General features: G+C 45.9%; 1 protein-coding gene across 4 annotated transcripts in view; it reads left to right on the top strand.

The window, feature by feature from the left end:
* LOC122540197 (endothelin-converting enzyme 1-like) overlaps window positions 1-24,807 on the top strand; it is a 310,307-nt gene that overhangs the window by 140,124 nt on the left and 145,376 nt on the right. Inside the window, exons 1-2 of one of the 4 annotated variants that reach the window (XM_043675568.1) lie at window positions 12,692-12,697; window positions 14,648-14,649. The exons of the other annotated variants lie outside the window; for them this stretch is intronic. Of the exons in view, the coding sequence (XP_043531503.1) occupies window position 12,697; window positions 14,648-14,649 (3 nt within the window). The 5' untranslated portion in view covers window positions 12,692-12,696. Of the gene's footprint in view, window positions 1-12,691; window positions 12,698-14,647; window positions 14,650-24,807 lie in introns of those variants that run through there. 4 annotated transcript variants of the gene reach the window in all.

Genomic DNA, 24,807 nt, shown 5'->3' with positions numbered 1-24,807 from the left:
CCCTCTATCACCTTTATAACTGTTCCATCTTGTGACTAGGCCTTATAAGGGAACTAATATTTTCTCATAGAAACTGGCTCTGATTTGGCAATTGTTTGTTATCAAACTGTTTCTCAGTCACTTGCACGTGGCAGCTGAGCTTAAAGCTTCATGCACGAGGCCGTTCACTGATTACTGACAGCCCGAGGTTCCAGTAATCTGGGTAGCACTGATTCCAATGTTTTCACTGTCAGATTGCGCTGTCAGAATTCTCTCCGTGCCTGCCAGGGGCCGCCTCTCCGTGTTTGTTGTTTTTAAACATCCTCCGTTTCCTTATCTTTCAGAAGGAAGCCTGTGGTGAGCTGCATTTCCTGGCCTCCTGTCAGCAGCAGCTGGGCTGACTTGTGCTTTGTTTTTATTCAGGGTGGGATATGGAGATCACTGGCTGGCCCAGTGAGTATTGTCCATCCCTAATTGCCCTGCAGAAGATGCTGCTTGGGGGGGGGTGGGCCTCAGTCCTTGGAGTGTACAGACACCCACAATGCCATCAGGGAGGCAATGCCAGGACTCCCATATTACAGCACAGAAGGAACAGTCAAACGGGAGCTGTGTGTATGTGTCAGTCTGTCTTTCTCTCTCTCTCTGTGCCTGTGTGTGTCTCTCTGTATATCTGTCTGTCTCTCTCTTCCTCCATCTCTCTCTGCATATTTTCCTCTCTGCCTTTCCCTCTCTGTCTCTCCATCCCTCCCTGTGGCTCTGCACCTGTATTTTACGGCCAAATATCTGGGAGTTACTCACAAAGCAGATTTCCGAAGTCTGTGTGTGTGTGTTCCTGCAGCTCGTCCTCGCCAGCATTGTAACCCTTTAATGTTCTGTAACTAAGATCATGTGGGCAGTGTCTTAGGAACACTGGCTGTTCATTATGTGAACAATCTGAGCTCCCCTTTGAGAGGGATTGGGGACATGGGGACGAGAGAGGGGTGTCGGGATTGTAGAACTGTCATTGTGGCCAACTTAGAGGGCTCACTTTCAAGCATTTTGGCTCTTTTACATCGAATTTAAGGAAGGTGATGGCCTAGTGGCATTGTCACTGGACTGATGATGGGGCTTATGCGAAAGGGTCAAATCTTGCCACAACAGATGGTGGAGTTTGAATTCAATAAAAAAAAACTGGAATCAGGAGTCTAATGATGAAACTGTGAAACCAGTGTCGATTGTTGGAAAAACCCATCTGGGTCACTAATGTCCTTTTAGGGAAGGAAACTGCCAGCCTTACCTGGTCTGGTCTACATGTGACTCCAGACCCACCGCAATGTGGTTGGTTGTTTACTGCCCTCTGGGCAATTATGGATGGGCAATAAATACTGTGGGGTTAGCAGGACAGAGTCACATTGTGGGCTCAGTTTGAATGAGTGACTCCCTCTCCTGCCTCGGAAAAGCAGCCGGTGTATTTCCTGATGGCCTCTAGATGGCAGCAGTGGGGTGACTGCAGCCCGAACCAGAGAATTTCATTCGAGCCACTGGCTGGAAATCGCCCTGCTCTGAGCTCCAGCTCTCTCTTCCTGCAATTGATATCTAACGTGAAGGAATTTATTTCGTGTCACTAGATTATCTTTGATAAACTTTGCCTGCAGTTTATTTTGCAGAAGTAATGTGTGGGTGGGGGGAGACATTGGCAAAATTGGCCTTTTGGTTGAGAGAGGGGACAGGGACAGGCAATTTGAGTCCAAATCCCCTCCTGAACTGTACTCCAATCAATACAATTACAGAGGGACCTCAATTATCCGAAGGACACAGGCGGGGATATTTCACTAGGATAATCGGATGCTGGATAACGCGGTTTAGCCAAGCATCGGGAACTAGTAATCTTGGTCACATAAACTGAAATTTGGATAATCGAGTGCTGTACACAATTGATACAATTCAGTACAGCACAGGAACAGGCCCTTCAGTCCACCAAGCCTGTGTCGATTCCTAGTCTGTGTTTAGACCCATTTACCCAGACGCAGTTCCTATCCCTCTGTTTGTATCCCGTCACGCGTCTATCGAGACATTGTTAGCCTTTAACGTTGTTAACGTGGCTGCTTCCACCATCTTTGCAGGCAGTGTGTTCTGGGCGCCCAGCACCCTCTGTGTGAAACAGTTTTCCCCCTACCTCTCCCCTCAACTTCCTTTCCCTCACCTTGAATCTGTGTCTTTTATCGTTGACCTCTCCACCCAGGGAAAAAGCCTCTGACTATCCATCCTATTGAATTTTGTCGACCTCTATAGGTCGCCCCCTCAGCCTCCGCCTCTGTCTCAGTGTAAACAATGAGTTTAAATCTGATGTAATTTCAGGCTGGCATTGTGAAAGGGTTGCCCTGCGTCACCCCAGTAATACCCTCTCTGGATCTAGCTGCCATGTGGTGTCAGTGCCGTTCTGAGGTGGGGAATCAAATATTTACCAGTATCACCCACACCCCAAGAAAATAAGATTTTGCTCCTTCTATTAAGGGCTTAAATACACAGACCATCAGTTTGAATGCCAGCACTGTTCATTTTTGTCATGTGGATCAATATTCTGTCTTCAGATTTGATTAGTTGATTTTCTTTCCCCTGGTATGGCTCTGGAAGTTCATTTTCAAGATGAAGGTGAGGCTTTGCTGAGCTCAGAATTGATTCCTGCCTCACAGTGGCTCCAGTGTCTTTTTAAAATGCACGTCAAGCATAGTATAATCTTCCTGTCACTAAAACAGGATAAACTCCCGGTGGGGGGGGAGCAGGGAGCGCGTGGGTTGGGGAATTGTCATCATCCTTTGTTTGTCAAAGAGCAGTCTCCATATCTCGTGTCAGAATGCATCGAGCTGCCCGTGTTCAGTCGCTAAGTAACTCTGACACACATAATGACCCTTTAAATCTCTACACTCCAGCCTGACAACCATTCCATTGGTGACATCTGTTGCAGGTTTTTTTTAATATTCTTTTCTTCAGAGTGACTGTGGTCCCTCCTGATTGGGAACAAGTGAGTGAAACCCAGACAGGAATGCTGAGTGGCTGACTACAGTCACTTGAATAAAAGCAGAACCCCACTGATGCTGGAAATCTGAATGAAATGCAGAGAGTGTTGGAGAAACTCAGCAGGTCTGGTGGTACCTGTGGAGAGTGAAATATTTTGAGGCTCGTATGGCCTTCGAGTGTGAATCTAAACTGAAGAAGAGTCATGTTCAACTGGAAACATTAACCCTGTTTCTCTCTCTCTCTCCCCAGTGATGCTGCCAGACCTGCTGAGTTTCTCCAGCACACACTCTGTGTCTGTAGCTGGTGGTAACAGCTGACTGAGATCTGCTATTTCCTCTTTGCTGACCTGCTACATTGTTAGGATGCAAGTTCCTAACAGATTTTTTTAAGACCTGATCAAAATGCACGCAAGAGGGCACACACATTTTGATATAAAGCAGATATATTAGATTGACATAATTTAATTATATGCCAATCTAATAAACTAACACCATTCTATCCAAATGCATCATTGTTTTGAATGGCAACTGATCTGCCCAGGACTGTAAGAAACTACAGAGGGTTGTGAACACAGCCCACAAGCCAACCTTCCAAACATTCCATCTTGACTTCCCACTGCCTCAGGAAGGCAGCCAACATCATCAGAGACCCCTCCCACCCGGGTTAGAATCTCTTCCAACCTTCTCCATCAGGCAGAAGGTACAAAAGCTTAAATACATGTACCAACAGATTCCAAAACAGCTTCTTCCCGCTGTTCTCAGGCTTCTGAATGGCCCTCTCAAATGTTTAATTTAATGTTGATCTCACCCTCTGTGCACCTTCTCTGCAGCTGTAAATTGTATTCCTCGCTCTGTTCTATTACCCTCTGATCTTTGTGTGGATCTTTGTGATCTGACTGTACTGCATGCAAAACAAAACCTTTCACTGTACCTAGGTACATGTGACAAAACTCTAATCAGATAATAACCATAACCTAAATAATAATAGAAACTAATCAGCAAATGTATCGGCTCAAACTACTTTAGACATATTCAACAAGTGAGTCTCACTGATTTCTATCCCATGGGACTCTGGGGTAAGAATGGGCACTCCGAGCACTCTCTGAATCCCAGTTCCAGGCTGGAAAAGCCCAGTCCGAAGGTGAAAGCTGTCCCGAGAGCTGGGGAAAGCCCCCAATATTAATCTGGTTGTGAATCTGATATCTCCTGGTGCACTGCCAACTCTGAGCGCTTTTCCCAGCATTCCTTTATGCAGAAACAGTCTCTGTGGCTTTGTGCAACAGTCTGTTCCCAAATCAGCCAAGGTCGTTGCAGTTACCCTCCAGCAGCACCAGGCTGCTGTCACACTTTTCACAGATTTCTGTTCAGTTGCTTATTGCCGTGTTCAATTCACCTTTAACCATTAATCCTGTCCAATCCAGTTTGGAGAGATCATTTTTAAGTCTGACATTACACCTGCTTCCAATGGACTTTACCTTCTGTACTCTTCTTGTTCCACCCCTCCACTCCCTCCTTTTGACAGCTTTGAATTTTAGTGAGAGGGTCGCATTATAACCCAAACTGATGACGATAAAATGTGAGCCTGCCTCCCTTAACAGTTTCTGGGCGCTCCTCACAACATCAGAGGAATGTACGGCAGGCAGATCCTGCTTGGAGCTGAGTTGGGCCTGTCTGGAACAGAGTGTAACCATGTCTGAGCAGTACATGCTAGTGTTAGCACTGATTATTTGCAGAGAGATGTTTGTTTTTCGCTCTGATGTAATCAGCATAAGACCTTTGAAAAGACGTGATAACCTGGGGATGGTTCACAGCCAATAAACTGGGTTTGAAAGGTAGTCACATGTCGGTTGTAAAGGAGGGCAGAGAAAGAGGCAACTTGTTACAAAACACAATCCTGAAACAGCAGCACGATAACCAGTTATCACCTTCCACCTCCACCTCTGGCCCCAACACTGAAGTCAGCAGAACCTCAGCCTCCATCGTATCCCTTTTCTGCAGTTGATCACTTTGAGCCAACTGTTGTCCAACTATTTGCACCTCCTCCGGCCAAGCCTTGTTTTTCTTTTATCAGCCTCTTGCTGTCATATGATAAACACGCTAACAAAGTCAATGATCATGTAACCCTGACAACAGCAAAGCTTGAGAGAACATCAGTTGAGCTCATAGGGGCTGTGGAGAAGTATGACACTGTGGAGCTGTTCAACGTACTCTACACCCTGAATAAGCTACAACTGTGAGAGAGCCGCCTTCTGTTAGGATTCAGCTCGAGATGTTAGAGGCCAGGGACAGAAATGATAGGCCCTGGTGTTACTCCTGTCCTAGGCCTTTCGTGCTGTATGGGCTGTTCCCCAGGACGCACACTGGGACAAATATCGAATGCTCCTGGAAGACCATCAGTGAAAGATGCTCGTTGGTCTTCCAGTGTAAAGAGGTGACCCTGACCGAGTGCTGCAGACTGGCACATTCCAAGGTCCAGGACGACGTGCTGAGGGCCACACTAAAGCTTGGGGCAGCTGCCGTCAAGACAATGTGGAGAAAGACCACAGTCCGAGCATAACAAGGGTCTGTTCAATTATCGGACCCTCCCGGTACTTCCAATAAACGTAAATATAATCTTGCACAAGTAAGAGATGCCTTTGCTTTGTTTGTTGGATAGAGTCAAACTCCAATATTCATTTGTTTTCTTCATATGCTACTGTACAGATCCAAACTGTGATGTATGTACAGGTATACAAAGATATTTCAAAAATATGCTTTATTCAAAAATAATAAAAAAGGCCCCAACCTCCCTCTAACCTGAGCACAGTGGGCCCCACGAAGTCCGGGACTTTGCTCTTTCAGCCCCAGTGTAACACCATACAGGTCCCCATGCCCAAGAGAAGGCTACCGTTATTGTAGAGTTCGCTAGAAACTTGGAACCAGCTCAAGGCGTGGTGACAATTCAGTTTTGTTGTCTTCTCTCATTTCATGTCACTAACCCTCAACGCAGATCTTCCATTTTGTTCCTCCTCACCCGTCCCTCAACTTCCCTCCTCTCACTTTTTTAAAACCTGTCACATTGCTTTCTCTCTCCCTCTCTCTCTTTGGTTCTGATAAAAGACCATCGACCTGAAACATAAACAGTTTCTCTTTCCACAGGTGCTGGCAGGTGGGACTAGATTGGGTTGGGATATCTGGTCGGCATGGACAGGTTGGACCGGGCATGGACAGGTTGGACCGAAGGGTCTGTTTCCGTGCTGTACATCTCTATGACTCTATGACCTGCTGAGTTTCTTGAGCATTTTTTTTTTGCTGAGGATGGTCCGAATTGTTTTGCGCAAGACACTAACCTGTAAATTATATCCCTTCTGTGGAGAAATGGCCCCATTTTCTGTTTTAGCGAGTGTTTGAAAGTGTTCCCAGCCGCTTTACTCCTCCTGTGGAGCAATCTATCCCATTGTGGGGAAAGAAAAGGGATAGATTTAAAAGCGAGAGTCACCTTGAGTGGATTCAGATCCCTCTCTCTCTTTGGTTCTGATAAAAGACCATCGACCTGAAACATAAACAGTTTCTCTTTCCACAGGTGCTGGCAGGTGGGACTAGATTGGGTTGGCATATCTGGTCGGCATGGACAGGTTGGACTGAAGGGTCTGTTTCCGTGCTGTACATCTCAGTGACTCTATGACCTGCTGAGTTTCTTGAGCATTTTTTTTTTGCTGAGGATGGTCCGAATTGTTTTGCGCAAGACACTAACCTGTAAATTATATCCCTTCTGTGGAGAAATGGCCCCATTTTCTGTTTTAGCGAGTGTTTGAAAGTGTTCCCAGCCGCTTTACTCCTCCTGTGGAGCAATCTATCCCATTGTGGGGAAAGAAAAGGGATAGATTTAAAAGCGAGAGTCACCTTGAGTGGATTCAGAATTGATTCATTTCGCAAAGGAGAACAGCTGCCTGTGTTTTCATTTGTATCAAAATGAGCAGCAATTGCCTGTAATGATGTGATTTAATTTGGTTTCAGCTGCTGTGAATTTGTGAAATGGGTTGGAGCTATCATCTGCTAGCAGTTGCTAAGTGCAGTTAATAATTCTCTATCTCTAACGCTTGGATTGCTAGAAATGGCAGGCCCAGACAGTTTGTTCCCCGAGAGTGGGTTCACTTTCAGCTGTGCCTCATATCAGGGGGAGACGTCTGGTGATCATTCCTGGGGCTGAATTCTTAACCCCCATTACATCCAGCATGGCTTTGATTAAACTCTGCCGTGTTTGAGAACCGTCCACTGCCTAGACCAAAGCTGTAGTGTTGTGCTGTAGTCTGAACACATCGCTTTCAGTCAAATACTGGTGACTCCAAGAAGAAAATGGAGTAACGCCTTCAGCGACATAGGAGGAACCTGACTGCAAAACTGCAATGGCCTGTGGGAAGCCAAAATGTCGACCGCTTTCTGAATGTGGCTTTCATTCCCTCGAGTGTCAAAGATGGCAGGGCGACCCCCGATCCAGTGAGCACTCCTGTCGCGTAGTGGTAGGTTTAAGGCGAGAGAGGAGAGATATGAAAGGGTCCAGAGGGGCAACTCTTTCACACAGAGGGTGGTGAGTTGTCAGGAATAGACTGTCAGAAGTGGTAGTGGAGGCAAGTACGATTTTGTCATTAAGGAAGCATTTGGACACGTATGTGGATGGGATAGGTATGGAAGGATAGCTATGCACCAAACACAGGCAAATGGAACTCTGTTAAGTTGGGCCGAAGGGCCTGGTTCGATTCTGTAAATCTCCATGACTCTAAGCCCCATCTGCTGCAGAAGTATGTAATGACATCTTGAAACAGGTTTATTTGACAGTTATTTTTATATAATTTCTTAAGATTAGATTTTAGATTACATTACAGTGTGGAAACAGGCCCTTCAGCCCAACAAGTCCACACCGACCCGCCAAAGCGTAACCCACCCATACCCCTACATTTACCCCTTAACTAACACTACGGGCAATTTAGCATGGCCAATTCACCTGACCTGCACATCTTTGGACTGTGGGAGGAAACCGGAGCACCCGGAGGAAACCCACGCAGACACGGGGAGAACGTGCAAACTCCACACAGTCAGTCGCCTGAGGCGGGAATTGAACCCGGGTCTCTGGCGCTGTGAGGCAGCAGTGCTAACCACTGTGCCACCGTGCCACCCACAATGAGTTTCCTCACGGCAAGGTGAACGACCCTAGTGTGACCTCTCCAAATGGAGCGCAGACCCCAGCCAATCTTCAATGAGGCAATGAGGCAAAATGATATAGAATCCTGTGCTAATCAGAAGATTTATGTAACTCCCCAGTCCGGAAGGCTGGGCCAGAGGAAATACCAGGGGTTTTGGTTTCTGATATGGTTGGATGTTCGCTGGGGCAGGAGCAGGATATTCTGAAAAGTCTTGGCCCCATGGTGAAGTCTCAAATTATAACCTGCCATTCAGTCACATTTTCTATCTCGTTTTGGAATGAGGCAAGATGAACATTCCCAATTGCCCTTGAGTAGAGCGTAATAAACAGGCCCTTTGAAGTCACTGCATGTGGTGTAAGTACCACCCCCACCCACAGTGCTGTTTGCTCATGTGTTCTGGGATTTTGACCCAGTGGCAATGAAAGGCCAATGAAATGTTTTCCAGCAGTGCCCTCTGGAGGTGATGATGTCATCACAAACCCAACTCTCTTGGGACTCCATGTTAGGAGCCATGAGTTTGCAAGGTAATCTCTCAGGAAGTCTGGGTGAGGCGCTGCAGTGTATTTTGCACATGGGACATAACCACTGCGTTGCCCTAGCTGCTTGCGGGGGGTGGGGTAGTGAATGCTTATGCTGGTGGGTAGGTGTCAATCCAGATAACTGCTCTGTCCAACTGTCATTTAGCATCCTCACTGTTGCATCTGTCCTCAGCATATGTGCCAACCATTATTACCTCAATTATCAATGTTTCTTCATATAAAGTCCACATTCATGCCGTTATAGATAAACGTTCAAAACATAGAATTAGTGGAAAGTGCATTCGAGTGAACAATGACTTGGATAGTAAGTCAGAGGCCCAGGTTAATGCTGTGGGGTGAAAGGTTCAAATCCCATCAGCAATAAATAAAATTCTGGAAGTGAAAGTTCTTCGGAGGGTCAGTGCAGACTTGATGGGCTGAATGGCCTCTCTCCATGATTCTGTAAAATAATTTCCATCATTGATTTTTAAGAAGTGGGACTTGGAAGTAGATGGATTTTATGTTTGTGCAGCAAGTAAATACTAAAGGAAACGTTAACCTTTTACTAATGAATCAAACCGAGCAGTGTCTGATAAACACATGTAACTGTCATCGTGGTCCAGTGAAGAATATGGAGACAAATGCATATCTCAATCCAGTTTCACATTCCACACATTGCTCCTTGTAAATATTTATAAGCAGGGAAGAATTGGCTGCACTGTTAAATGGTTCAGGATTGTGTACTCGAAGACTTTTAGTTCTCGTACTTGATTTCCATCAGGAGGTTTCAAAGAAAATTTGAGCTTAAGTTTGTCTTAAAGTTGTGACTCTTCATTAGGTTAGCATTCCCTTTCTCCCTCCTCCTAACTTCACGCATCATCATGTAATGGCAAACTGCAATTAGATGCCATCTAAAGACTTTCCAGTTGAAGATTGACAGATTCGACCTTCACCTTTGGACCCGAAGTTGGCTGGGGTCTGCTCTCCATTTGGAGAGGTCACACTAGGGTCGTTCACCTTGCTGTGAGGAAACTGCTTCCAGGGTTAGGATCGGAAATACTCTTATCGAATATCCCTGCGGATACAAACCGGATTCTAATTTTGCTGTTCTGCAATAAATGATTTACTACCTTGGAGTTCACACAGTTGAACAACAGGAGTCAGAGGACAGGTCCAACACTACTTCATTGATTTTTTGACTAAAGCTGGCCAATGATGGACTGGAAGATTTCCTCACTGAGAGAACTGCCAGTGTAAAAATCTCTCAACACCTGCGAGATTCGCCTTTCTGCCTTGCTGTTGGTCGTGAAGCACTTTGGAACATTGTGAGAGCCGGAGGTTTGCACACAGAAAGGCCCCCAGTAACAATGGTTACTGATGACCAGAGAAACCTGTTGGAAGTGTTGGCTGATGGATAAATGATGGACGTGAGTGCGGCCGTGCCCCTTGGAATATGGGGTGGGAGTCACTGTACAATCTTGACTGAGAGACTGTCTTCAAAGTCTCATTCAGACCAAGGCTCCAACAGCAGACCCCCAGTCTGACACTGAGCTCTGGGCCTGGGTTGTACGCTCAAGTTCTGGAGGAGGACTTGGAATTCTTAACCTTCTGTCATAACTATCCTTAATTGACCAGGAGAAAGTGAGGACTGCAGACGCTGGAGATCAGAGTCAAAAAGGGTGGTGATGGAAAAGCACAGCAGGTCAGGCAGCATCCGAGGAGCAGGAGAATCGATGTTTCAACTGTAAGCTCTTTATCAGGCAGTGATGATTCCAAGGGGCATTGCTTGGAAACATCCCAATGGTCCTTCATCGCTACTGGGTCAAAATCCCAGAACATACACGGAACAGCACTGTGGGTAGGGGTGGTACTTACACCACATGCAGGTCATTCCTGATGAAGGGCGTATGCACGAAACATCGACTCTCCTGCTCCTTGGATACTGCCTGACCTGCTGTACTTTTCCACACTTTTTGACTCTAGCCTTAATCGACTCGAGGTGCAGACACTGCAGTCTTGAAATCCAACAAGTGCACTTTACTTAACCCCAAATCTGCCGGGCTAGAGTGTGAATTAGCCTGAGCCGTGCTCAGAGCGGCTGCTATGGTTGGGAGCTTTCTGTGTAGGAATCAAGGGCATGTCCATGTACTGCCTGTAGGTGGCAGTGCCATCTCCAAATAGGCAGAAGTAGCAAAGATGCCAACGGGCACGTGGAGTCTGTTTAAACTCCCTCTCCATCACCCCAACAAAACCAGTCCAGATTCAGGAACGAGGATTAGCCCTTGATGAAACAGTAAATTGTGAGCAGTCTGGGGAACTGAAAAAAAATGTTTAAATATTTATTAGGATAGAAAAGAAATAAATGTTCAGCACTTTTTGAACAGTTAGTATTCCATGCATCGAATTCCCAATCGGAAAATTCCCACAAAAGGGCAAAAGACATATCTCATTCTGACCAACATAAATGTTAACTCCATGTGAGGGTAAAACCGTGAGGTGGTGATTTTCCCTTGTGGCGGGTAGTCTCTGATGTTACCTACCCTCAGATTGGCAGGAATTGAGGAGAGATTGCATGGCTTTCAAGCACAAAGCAGACTACTGTCAAGCAGAGTCACAGCATTGTGTACCCAGTGTATGTGGAGTCCTTAAATGTAAACTCCCTTCAAGGCAAGGTACACATACAGCAGAGAGGAGCCGTCTTTGTGAACAACTGCAGCTCATGTGATGCTGGGAACCCCACAGTGATGTTAGGGAGCGTGGTCCAGGATTCTGACTGCAACTACTGGACACTTCAGATCAATCCTAGAGGGTTGGCAGCACTTAGTGCAGTGGGAGTCTTTTCTGTTTGACTGTAAAGAACAAATGGTGCCTTAAGTTAATGTAGACTCAAATTCGCACAATCTACATTGTGCTGAATTGCTGACCTTGGTGTTCTCATATTTTGGGAGTAGCCTGAGAAAGCTCTGACTTGAACAAGTATGTCACTGACTGAACCGAAGTTCACACACCTAAATACAAGAGTCTGCAGTTCAGCTGTACGTGCCAGAGATCTGAACTGTAGCCTAATATTCTTCATTGTCAGTCTTCTTGAATTGACTCTGTTATTGAACCTAATCACATTCCAACAGGCAAGACTTGTATACAGGAAATAAAAATTATCGTGCACCTATCCTTCAGAGACACAAATGCATGAATCAGTGGAAATACTCCAGTGCAGTCCTGAGGCAGTACAGCATTGTAGAAGGTTGTGTCTGTCGGATGAGATCTGTAACCTGTCTGTAATCTGTAACCTGTCTGTAATCTGTAACCTATCTGTAATCTGTAATCTGTAACCTGTCTGCCAGTGTCCCAAATGAATGGAAACATGGCGGTGGAGGAGGGCCTCTGAGGTCACGGCTTGTCTGCTCCGTCCACTTTTCTTTTCATTTTTTCCTCCTCTTCTCTCATTCCTTTTTTCTTCTCCTTTATTCTGCTTGCCTCTTCTGGAAGAGCTTGGTCATGGTGACAACATCAGTGGGCCCAAGTGGGCCCAGCGCATGGGCTGGAGTGGGTCCAGGGCGAAGGCTGGAGTGGGCCGAGGGCAGACTGGACGCGGGCTGGAGTGGGCCCAAGGCAGGCTGGACGCGGGCTGGAGTGGGCCCAGGGCAGGCTGGACGCGGGCTGGAGTGGGCCCAGGGCGAGGGCTGCAGTGGGCCCTGGGCAGGCTGGACGCGGGCTGGAGTGGGCCCAGGGCAGACTGGACGCGGGCTGGATTGGGCCCAGGGCAGACTGGACGCGGGCTGGAGTCAGCCCAGGGCAGGCTGGACACGGGCTGGAGTGGGCCCAGGGCAGGCTGGACGCGAGCTGGAGTGGGCCCAGGGCAGGCTGGACGTGGGTTGGAGTGGGCCCAGGGCAAGGGCTGGAGTGGGCTGGGCATGGACTCCAGTTGGCAACGTCAGAGGTGATTTTGGATCCAGTATGAGACGAAGTGGCATCAGAAGCAGCTGCGTGAGTGAGCTGGGCCTGATGTCGACGTATGGCAGCAGTGGAATTGAGTTTGGGCTGGTTCAGTACCTGGCAGTGTTGGAGGTGTCTGTATTGGTGAGGTTCAGCGAGGACTCAGTGATGAGGGTGTTGGTGGAAGCAAGATGGCACCACAGAGTGGGCGACTCTCAGTCAAGCAGAGGCAGCGTGGCAAAACAGACTCATGCCTGGCTACCAGGCCCATGACGGAGCACTTAGCAAGAAGGACTGTAAAGTTGGACACTTTTTTTCCTTTGTTTCTTTACTTTTCAGCCTTTATCTTCTGTGTTTTGAGTTTTCTGTGTTTTAGATGGTGCTGGAGAATGGTGACAGTATACAATGCATCTTATTGTATTTTGTCGCAAAAGACATATGACAATAAATAAATTAAATCAAATCGAGCAGTATTTCACAAAAATAAAACCGCCTGGGAGTTTTCTCCAGTGCCCTGGCCAATCTTTATCGCTCAATCGACCTGGATGTCCTTGTAAACCAGTCACTGAAAGTAAGCATGCAGGTGCTGAAGGTGGCAAACAATTTGTTGCGCTTCACAGTGAGAGGATTTGTGTTCAGGAGTAGGGATGTCTTGCTGCAGTAGTACAGGACTCTGGTCAGACCCCACCTGGAGTATAGTGAGCAGATTTGGTCTCCTTAGCTGAGGACGGATGTTCTGATTATGGAGGGACTGCAGTAAAAGTTTACCAGACTGATTCCTGGGATGTCAGGACTGACGTATGAAAAGAGGCAGGATCAGCTAGGGGGCTACATTCAGTGTCAGAGAAAGTGAGGACTGCCAATACTGGAGGTCAGAGTTGAGAGTGTGTGGCGCTGGAAAAGCACAGCAGGCCAGGCAGCATCCGAGGAGCAGGAGAATCGACGTTTTGGGCATAAGCCCTTCATCATGAAGGGTTATGCTTTTCCAGCACCACACTCTGCAACTACATTCGCTGTAGTTTAGAAGAAAAATTCTAAAATTCCAACAGGAATGGACAAGGTAAATGCAGGAAGAATGTTCCTGATGACCAATGCAATCGGATTGAGTTAAATAGTTCCAATAAAACCTGGACAAAGATCTTCATGAGCTACTTACTCTCGAACATTGGCAGGGCTTTGGGGGAACACAAGTCTTTAAGCAAGGTGACCAAGTTCTTCCTTGGACAAATAGAGGCCTCAATTTAAAGTCCCATTAAAGTCCCACTACCTCTGCAGTGCAGCACTCCCTCAGTATAACACTGACGTGGCAGCATGAAATCTGGAATTTCAAAGGAAGGGAGATCTCATAGAAACCTATCAAGTTCTAACCGGGTAAACGTAGGAAGGATGTTCCCAATAACCAGGGAGTCCCGAAGCAAGGGTCACAGTCAGATAAGGATAAGGAGTGAGCCATTTAGGACTGAGCTGAGGAGAAATACCTTCACCCACAGCACTGCAGGATTCTCTGCCACAGAATGTGACTGAGGCCAAAACATTGGATGTTTTCAAGGAATTCGATCTAGTTGTTAGGGCTAAAAGGATCAAAGGTTAAGGGGAGAACGCAGAAACAGGGAACTGAGTTGGATGAATGGCAGAACAGGTTCAAAGGGCCAAATGGCCTCCTGCTGTTCTGGTTTTCTCTGTTTCCAGGTGTGCAAGATCCTTGAGTGGATCTTCATCCCACATCCTGCCCTGCCCTGCCCCCAATATGAATAGACTTCCTAATTTGTGAAGGTGTACTATGTTTGAGTTATGACAGTCTACAAAGCACAGAACAAGTCTCTCTCTCTCTCTCTCTCTCTCGTGCCTCCACAAGAGCACCAGTAGACATCGCTTTAAATCCATCTTTGGGGCAGAAGCATCCAGTGAGAAGAATTGGCCTGTGTCAGACTTCGCTGCAGGATTATTTTGTTTTATTCATTCACTGGATATGTGTGTCACTGGCCAAGCTGCCATTTTATTGAAGTAAAGACTCATTACTCCTTGGTTTCTGGCACAGTGGTAGTTCCCCCACCTCTGAGCCAGAAGGCCTAGATTGAAGTCCCACCTGTGCCAGGGACATGTCCCAACATGGTCTGACAACAACAGGTTGGTTAAACTAGATTTACGTTTCATTTACCAGATGTGTACATGGATACTGTTCCTGAGCAGATTACAGCAGATCACGGAAACACTTCCTGGTCACCTCTCTGTATATGTAAGCTGTTGTATTTTGTTGGTGTGTGAAAATGCAGCCCCTAGTCATGTACAGTAGATTGGGGCTGACAACTAACGTCAGGAGCCACACGACTGACTGAAAGTTTTCACGCTCCGTGCCGCAGGGTTGATAATGGAAGCACATCGAAGGGCAAACCCAAAACCACTTTGCATTAGATTGACTGTTTGCGAACGGCAGATCCCACTTTAACCGCTCACAGAGGTGTTCTGTAATACATGCATGTGCTACTTATAAGGATCTTTCAGCCCTAATTCATCTCTCACCTTTTCCAGCCTCTTGCAGTGACAGTCTCACTCTGTGGGAACAATTTCACTCTGCGCAGTAACAGGGCTGAATGTTTTGAAACAGGGATTATATCCAGAAGGGCTACAGTTTAGAATGCAATGGGGCACTTCCATTCCTTTCTATTTTTTTCCCTTCTAATGTCCTTGTATTTTTGCACTTGCAGTTTTTAATCTGGTGTGTGGAATCCTGTGATTTGGAATTGGGGGAGCTAACACACCTCTCGACTCCCTGAGACAGGGAGGGCTTGTGGGCAGAGGCTGGATTTGATCTCCCTTCCCCCTCCTGAATGGGGGCATTGCTGAGCAGACCAGTAACCCACTACATGCCAACGTTCGAGGGTGTGGGGCTACTTAATGTCATCAGTACGCTCCTTTTGAAAGCTGATTCCTGTTTTTCTGTGCAAGTTTGGTCTGCTGAATATTTCTGCGGTCTTTTGTTTTAAAAGGCTTAGCCCTGTGCCGGAATGTCATCCTGGGTGTGATGCACAGCTACTTAATTAAATAACCCAATGAGTGCGCTGTCCAGAGGAAAGAATCATAGAGTCCCTTCAGAGTGGAAGCAGACCATTCAGCCCATCTACACCAACTCTCTGAAGAGTGACCCACCCCCTGTACCTGCAGCCTGCATCTCCCATGACTAGTCTACTTAATGTATGCATCCCTGGACATTAACAGACAAACAACGTGCTGAGAACATGCCATGATCTAACTCACTAGCCATGCTGCCTGATTTTAAAATAAGGTCTTGGAACTGACAGCAAGACTTCTCCGACCACTGGGATTCATGACAGCCCATAAACCAACAGCCACGCTCAGACAATAACTCACCAGGACAAAAGACCCTCCACCAATCATGTGCAAGACTAACGTAATTTACAGGATTCCATGCTGAGACTGCACGAAACACCATACAGGGCAAACAGGCAGACAGCTAACACTCCGCATTCCTAAGCACCAACTACTCACTACACGCCATGACCAGCTGTCCCTAGTGGCCATGCACACACATGACAAGGACCACACATATGACTGGGACAACACAATAAACATAGGACAAGCTAAACAAAGGACAGCCAGAGAATTCCTAGAAGCATGGCACCACTCCACGGACTCCATCAATATACACATTGACCTGGACCCCACATACCAACCACTACAACGCGCAATCGGAACCGGCAAACAGAAGCAGCAGAAACAGAGCCAAACAAATTCCAGAAGAGACAGCACAGCAGCACTTCACGGGAGGCTCCAAAGCCCTGACAATGTAACCCAGACAGGGGATGAAACACCTGCAAATTGTTATGAAGATGTGATTGTACTGTCCCTTTAAGAGAGTAAACGCTAGCAGTGACAGCACCAAGTGTTCTCAATAAGACACAATGTAACATGTGCTTCAGCTACTGGGGTAGCTGGTTGCCTGGAAACGACAAAACAGATTCGAATTTGGCCAATCAGTTTGAATTATAGCCCGAAAATACCAAATTCCAATCAAGTTTAAATTGAATATATTGACCATCTTAAGAGATGACACAATCCGATGCTTTGGGGTATAAGACCGGGGAAAATTGAACAGTTGGGAGGAGAACTGCCACCAGTCCAACTGCTGTAGACTGCTAGTCAGAATTCTGGGAGAGGTACCTGTCTAGAGAAGGAGTTTGCACGGAGAAAAACCTCAATGCTGACCTGGAGAGCCAATTTACCGATGAAGATAAAGGGAAGATTCGACCACTGGCTGGTTTTAAAATTTGACTTTTTCAGTAAATCTTAATTGGGAGTTTTATCAGACTAGTATCATAGAAGGCAAGGTAAAACATAGCTTAGAGGAAGGAATTGTAAATAGTTGTTAGTTAACTATTCTCAGTTATACTTTAAGAAATGAAGTTGTTAATTTTTACTTTAAATAATTCTTGGCCACTCAAATCTTTACAGATTACTGCACAGAGTAAATATTTTCTGTATTGCTAGTTTTAAATTAAGCAGGAGGGTTTACACTGTGTCATAACAAAATCAGCTTCCCAGCTCAGCAAACATACCCACAACCACAACAACCTGCACCCAAGCTACAAATCTTTACACAAATCTTGAACTATGGAGCAATTGAGCAAGACCAATCCTCCTAACCTGCACATCTTTGGACTGTGGGAGGAAACTGGTGAACCTAGAGGACAACCACGCAGCCATGAGGAGAATGTGCAAACTCTACACAGTCACCTGAGGCTGGAATTGATCCTGGGTCCATGGCGCCGTGAGGCTGCACAGAGATAGGGCAGATGGGGGGGTTTGCATGGGGTGCTCATCAGAGGGTCGGTGTGGACTCAGTGGGCTGAAAGGCCTGCTATTGTGATGTAGGAGTTCTATGATTCTTTCCTCTGGGCAGATGTTTAAATAAACTGCTGCACATCGCACCCTGAATAGCAAATAGAGGTTTGAGCAGAACCTGTAAATGGAAGGGAGTTGCACTGCAGACTCTCACAGCTCTGGTACCACATGCAATGAGACATGGCAGTAGTTTCACCATGCAGTGAGCTAGGCTTAGGGCCCTGATGTACTTCACACAGGAGCTGAAACCCTCTCAGCTATACACATCAGGAATTTTAATGGCAGTGAGGATGCAATCTCAAATTGCACTGTGATGCACCTCCTATGTTACGAATCAAGTATAATTTTCGAGGAGGTAGGAAATAGTATTTAATTATTGTGGCTTTCCCAGTAAATCAATAGATGGGGTGAAACAAAAGCCATCTGGTTTTGGATCCCCCTACCCTGGGAAAAGACCTTAGCTATTCATCCTATCCATGCTCTTCAAACACACTTTTAAGGAAAATATCTCCGGTTGCTTTTTTTTAGATCAGATTAGATTACTTACAGTGTGGAAGCAGGCCCTTCGGCCCAACAAGTCCACACCGACCCGCCGAAGCGCAACCCACCCAGACCCATTCCCCTACATTTATCCCTTCCCCTAGCACTATGGGCAATTTAGCATAGCCAATTCACCTAACCTGCACATCTTTTGGACTGTGGGAGGAAACCGGAGCACCCAGAGGAAACCCACACAGAAGGACTCCACACAGCTCACTGTGCTATCAGTAATGTAGTCGCATTTTTAAAAAAAAGCAAATTACCTGTGTGTGATACTGACTACACCCCTCCCAGATGATATTAATATTAAAACAGTTGTCTGTTTAGGACAGGGTTTGATCTGTGTGATTTGGTCGCTTCCCATCCAAAGTTAGGCTTTCTATGAGTGATTGATTGCATTTGCAGTCAAGCTGTCAGATCCAGTTGTGGTCATTAGCACAGTGGCCGTGTTCAGAGGATGTATCTGGGGTTCGATCTCTGTATGGAAGAGAAAATGGGACCGTGGGAGGAAACTGGAGGACCCAGAGGAAACCCACACAGACATCGGGAGAATGTGCAAACTCCACAAAGGGGTCACAAAGGTGATTGCAGGGAGAGCCTTCGGAAAAGGAGGTAAGAGAGAGAAAAAGATATTGGAGCACGTGTTATCTCCTGCTTGGGTTAGAAAAGTAGATCCCTTTTCAGGGCCAACCTAAACAGCTCCAGAGTCTATTGAGAGGGAGGTGGTGCCCAGTGGACGTTGTGTTTAGGAGCTGGGCTCTTCCCGGTGGGGACAGGCAAAGGGTCCAGAAAGAAAAGGTGAAAACTGCAGTTGGTGCTAAACTATAGATTTACAATAAGCCCCTTGTAAATCTCTGAAACTCTTTTGCTGCCTAATTTAGCAGCTGGATGTCAGTCTGTTAAATAGCCCATTGACTGAAGCTGACTGTGGTGGACTGAAGAAGGGGGCTGGATGAGTGAATTGTGAAATAGGATAGCTTCTAACTCTCTCGCAGCAAGTCTAGCACATACAATTAGCTTCCATCTTTTGCTTAACTTACAAACATGTTAATTGTATTGATCTCAGTTGATAGGTTTTATTCTAGAATTTGAATTTACTGACTTGATAGATCATAAGCTATGTTTTTGCACCTGTTAGAGATGTACAACATGGAAATAGACCCATTGGTCCAGCTCATCCATGCCAACCAGGCGTCCTAATCTGATTTAGTCCCATTTACCAGCACCTGGCCCATATCCCTCTAAACCTTTCCTATTCATATACCCAACCAGATGCCTTTTAAATGTTGCAACTGTACCAGCCTCCTCTGGCAGCTCGTTCCATTCACACACCACCTTCTGCATGAAAAAGTGCCCCCTGAGTCCCTTTTATACTTTCCCCTCTCACCACCTTAAACCTATGCCATTTAGTTTTGGATCCCCCTACCCTGGGAAAAGACCTTAGCTATTCATCCTATCCATGCTCTTCAAACACACTTTGAAGGAAAATATCTCCGGTTGCTTTTTTTTAGATTAGATTAGATTAGATTACTTACAGTGTGGAAACAGGCCCTTCGGCCCAACAAGTCCACACCGACCCGCCGAAGCGCAACCCACCCAGACCCATTCCCCTACATTTACCCCTTCCCCTAACACTACGGGCAATTTAGCATGGGCAATACACCTAACCTGCACATTTTTGGACTGTGGGAGGAAACCGGAGCACCCGGAGGAAACCCACGCAGACACGGGGAGAACGTGCAAACTCCACACAGTCAGTCGCCTGAGGCGGGAATTGAACCCGGGTCTCTGGCGCTGTGAGGCAGCAGTGCTAACCACTGTGCCACCGTACCACCCCTTTTCTCGATATTCATCTCATAAAGTCAGGAAGTATGGGATACAGGAAGATTTGGCTATCTTGATTCATAATTGGTTGGCTGACAGAAGGCAGAGAGTGGTTGTAAATGGAAAGTATTCTGCCTGGAAGTCAGTGTTGAGTGGGGTCCCGCAGGGCTCTGTTCTTGGGCCTCTGTTCTTTTTAGTTTTTGTAAATGACTTGGATGAGGATGTTGAAGGGTGGCTTAGTAAATTTGCGGGTGACACAAAGGTTGGAGGTGTCATCGATAGTATAGAGGGCTACTGCAGGCTGTAGCACAACATAGACAGGATGCAGAGCTGGGCTGAGAAATGGCAGATGGAGTTCAACCTGGATAAATGCGAAGTGATGCTTTTTGGAAGGTTGAACTCGAATGCTGAATATAGGATTAAAGACAGGATTCTTGGCAGTGTGGAGGAACAGAGGTATCTTGGTGTTCAAGTGCATAGATCCCTCAAAGTTGCCACCCAAATGGATAAGGTTGTTAAGAAAGCATATGGTGTTTTGGCTTTCATTAACAGGGAGATCGAGTTTAAGCGCCGTGAGGTTTTGCTGCAGCTCTACAAGTCCCTGGTGAGACCACACTTTGAATATTGTGTCTAGTTCTGGTCGCCCTACTATAGGAAAGATACAGAGGCTTTGGAGAGGGTGCAAAGAAGGTTTACCAGGATGCTGCCTGGACTGGAGGGTTTGCCTTATGAAGAAAGGAAGAATAAGCTCAGACTTTTCTCTCTGGAGAGAAGGAGGAAGAGAGGAGACCTGATCGAGGTGTAGAAGATAATGAGAGGAATGGATAGTCAGTAGCCAGAGACTTTTCCCCAGGGCAGGATTGACTGGTATGAAAAGTCATAGTTTGAAGATATTAGGAGGAAGGTATAAAGGAGATGTCAGAGGTAGATTCTTTACACAGAGAGTTGTGAATGCATGGAATGTGTTGCCAGCGGTGGTGGTGGAAGCAGAGTCATTAGGGAATTGAAGCGACTGCTGGACATGCACATGGATAGCAGTGAGTTGAGGGTTGTGTAGGTTAAGTTACTATATTTTAGATTAGGATTAAGTCTCGGCACAACATCGTGGGCCAAAGGGCCTGTTCTGTGCTGTACTTTTCTATATTCTATGATGTGATTTCTTGGAAATATTGTTTTGACACATTGTTTTAAAAAAGCATATTTCTGGCCCATAGCAAGAAAAATCACCTCACAGAACTGAAAATGTAAAACCCATTTACCTCCATTTTAGAATCAAATGACAATATTTTATAAACATTCATTTATATGTTACCTTTACCTCAGCCCAGCTGCTCGCTGTCAAAAGTTTAAAAAATGTGAGTGGTTTGCTGTCCAATCGATGTCTTAGTGACTCCTATATTTTGGAGAATACTTCCTGATGGGATGGGCAGGTTTCATCACATTGTTAACATTGTCTTGTCCAATTTTCAAGATTTGTTTATTTTTATCTTTTACAAAACAGGACCTGAACTGGTTTTTCTTTCTTTTCAAACAGCCAACACCTATCCAAATCTATTTTCAGAGCTGTCACATTAAGATGTCTGTGTCGATATGTGCAATCTTCTTGGAGATCCTCTCCACTTTAAGCCGGCAGTTAGTGGTGTCGATAGTAGTCATGATTCGGAGATGCCGGTGTTGGACTGGGGTGTACAAAGTTAAAAATCACACAACACCAGGTTATAGTCCAACAGGTTTAATTGGAAGCTCACTAGCTTTCGGAGCGTCGCTCCTTCATATAACCACCTGATGAAGGAGTGTCGCTCCGAAAGCTAGTGTTTCCAATTAAACCTGTTGGACTATAACCTGGTGTTTTGTGATTTTTAACTTTGTACACCCCAGTCCAACACCGGCATCTCCGAATCATGACATTAAGATGAGTCATGTTGAGCTGCAATGTCATTTATCTATTGATGGGTGTTATCTCTCAAATTGACAGAGACTGCTCAGTCCGTCTTAACTCGTTCACTCAGGACAATCCTAAAGTGTGGTTTTCCCCTGCCTCCCCCACTCCATCCTATTTCTCTTTCTTCAATGATTCCAAAGATTAGTTTTCATTATTTATTTATTCCACACTTTGACCAAACTCTGTGTAAAGAATTTCTTCCTGATTAGAGCTCTAAATTCACCCTTTATCATTTTGAGCCCATGGGCTTTGGTCCTACTCCCCCGGTTTAATTCACAGTAATACCCCATGTTTTTCTACACTTGCAGCATCAGTGTACCACAAGGTTATCAACTCTCAGCTAGCATTTCCTGCGCTGAAAATTTCCTCATTTCTCTTTAGCTGATGCTGACATTAGCTCCTATCTGCACCACCTCCAGAGTTTTACAAAGTGGTTCCTGGGTGACCAGAAGTGGAAACTCTCTATTCAAAGTATGTTTTGGTGAGAGCCTTAAGTGGTTTGATCATTATTTCCACTGACCCAAGTAAGCATCACTCTTCCCATTATGTAGTTGCACCTTTCACTAACTTTGTAGATTGCTATTTCACATTGGGTGGACTTGTACCAAGAAACACCTCTGGGCCACTTTTAGCTTCTCCAATTCACTCCACACGTTCAAATTGCCTTCTTATTTACTTATTATACCTTCAGTCTTCTATTGTCATATCCACTTACTTATCTTGTCGAACTCCATTTGGTCACTTCTGAGACTGACAGTCTGGGGGAGGCAGGTTCACTTGTGTGGTTAGGGTCTGGCATGTACTATCCGACTGTGGGGGAGGCAGGTTCACTCAAGTCTTTGCAAAAAGAATTGGATGATTGCCTGAAAAGGAAGCTTCACATGGAGAAGGTGGGGAATGTGGGACGTGATGAGTTGCTCCTATGACAGGCCGGCACAGTCGCAATGGGCTGAATAGCCTCCCCCTGTGCAGTAACCATTCTGTGATTCTCTCCTTGAGCTTTCTGCCATTTCTTTATCTATTCCCAGCCTTTACCCGGATTTGCCAGAGCTTTACATTTATTTAATAGTCTCAGATTTGGAACATCATCGAGAGCTTTCAAAGACATTGAGGTGTAATACATAACAAGGCCTCCCCAGCTCCAACAGTTGGCACCTTCTGGCCTCTCTGGAGACCTGTGACCTTTGACACATTGAAAACTCCATCTGAATTGTGAGAATAGAGAGAAGGGCTGTCACTAAGTCTTGGTGTGTGGAAAGGCTGCAGGTAGCCAATGGATTGCGTTGCCGTAGGAACAGTGCTAGGTCTCATTCTGGTAGCCTCAGGGTCAAAGTACCAAAGGTTCTGGGCCATTGAATTTGGATTGGAGACAAATCTGACCCCAGTGAGATTTGATTTCACATCACAGAGCTCAACCGTTTCTGAAAATATGTCCCTTACATGAGCATTTTTTTGTGACATCTCCACTGACGAGAGTAATGTTTGCAAACCATTGTGATAGTTGGCCCAATAGAACAGGACATTCTCCCCTTCACTCCATAGCCAGGAACTGTCTATTTCACCTTTTTACCTCTGATCTAGTGTCAGGTTAAGAAACCCTCAAGATCAGAGTGGATCTGATCCATGTGGATTTGGTTTTGATGGTCCAATACCTCATGCCCTGTCTGTATTATCCCATAAAGAATGGACAATGAGACAACAGCTGACCTTAACCATCAGCATTATTTGTTGGCTTCTATGGTCTGATTTTATTGTGGAGGGTGTGATCATTCCAGCCCAGAGATTGATGGACAGCTGTGACAGAGAACGACCAGGTGTATAAAACCAGAAGGGATGCCAGACCCTAGGGAGGGGCTGACAATGGCTGGCGAGGGTGGTGGAGTTGGACTTTGGTGGGCAGATGGCATGTGAGTGCAATGATGCCCCTCTCCCACCCTCCTTACTCATCCCTGAATGCATGCCACCCTTCCTTACCATCTTTATATCAGTTAGGCATCAAATCAATGGCCTGCCAGTTTGCCCACACTAGCCCTTGGCATGGGCAGTGTGGATCATCTGCTGGCTTGAAAGGGTTAACCCCGAAGTTTTGGAATAGCTCTAATCTATAACTGATCAGCTCCAGTTTGTTATTGGTTGTTAGCCAGTTCCACCAGAAAAGATCCTATCACAGCGAGATGCGAAACACAGGTGTCTCTTACAGTATCCAGGTCAGTCTGACTCTTGTGGTACAGCAGTAGAGTCTCTACCTCTAGGCCAGGAGGCACAGATTCAAGCCCCACCTGCTCCAGAGATTATAACATCTCTGAGTCGATTAATTCTAGAATACCAATGGAACACAGGGACTGGGAGACTGTACCTCATTACCAGCTGTCACATCAGAGGCGCAGGGGAGATGTTTCAGATCTACTGTGGAACTAATCTTACCTGCAACATTCAGCAATTTGAGAATCGGTGCAAGTTTTGTATTTGAACATTCAAGTCCACGTTTTAGCAAATCACAGGCAAATGCATTACAAGAAGAGGGATTTTCTTTTTCCTTCAAAAATATCCTTACTTCTTAAACATGTGTAAAATGATGTACTGCAGTAATTCAAACTGGACATCACCAAGATTGGTTCTTGGCATGGGCACCAAGATGAAGTTCAGTTATTCTTGTGTAGCATTTGGCGCTCTGAGGTGCCTCAGTGTAATTTCAACTCCACACAACATTCACAATAAACATCCCATGACAAAGAAACAGCTACTGGATATTTTACAAAGTTTGCAGTCCCTCTGTCTACACTATAGCAGGTGGATCTTAGACAGTGGCCACCTTTTTTTGTTCTGACTCATCTCGACTCATAAGGTTAGCTTGCTCTCTCTCCATGGATGCTGCCTGACCCGCTGCGATCTCCAGCACATTTTCTTTTCAGTTCAGATTCCAGCATCTACAGTAACTTTCTCCTCCCTCCCTTTCTACATTACCCCTCCTGCCCCAAGCCTCTGTTTTCCCCACAGCGACACGATCCCAAATCTTGGAATGTGTCCATCCG

Source organism: Chiloscyllium plagiosum, chromosome 34 (assembly GCF_004010195.1).
Source record: "Chiloscyllium plagiosum isolate BGI_BamShark_2017 chromosome 34, ASM401019v2, whole genome shotgun sequence".
Classification (NCBI taxonomy): Eukaryota; Metazoa; Chordata; class Chondrichthyes; order Orectolobiformes; family Hemiscylliidae; genus Chiloscyllium; species Chiloscyllium plagiosum.
The sequence above is the reverse complement of the archived record's forward strand: the minus strand, read 5'-3'. Positions and strand labels throughout refer to the sequence as shown.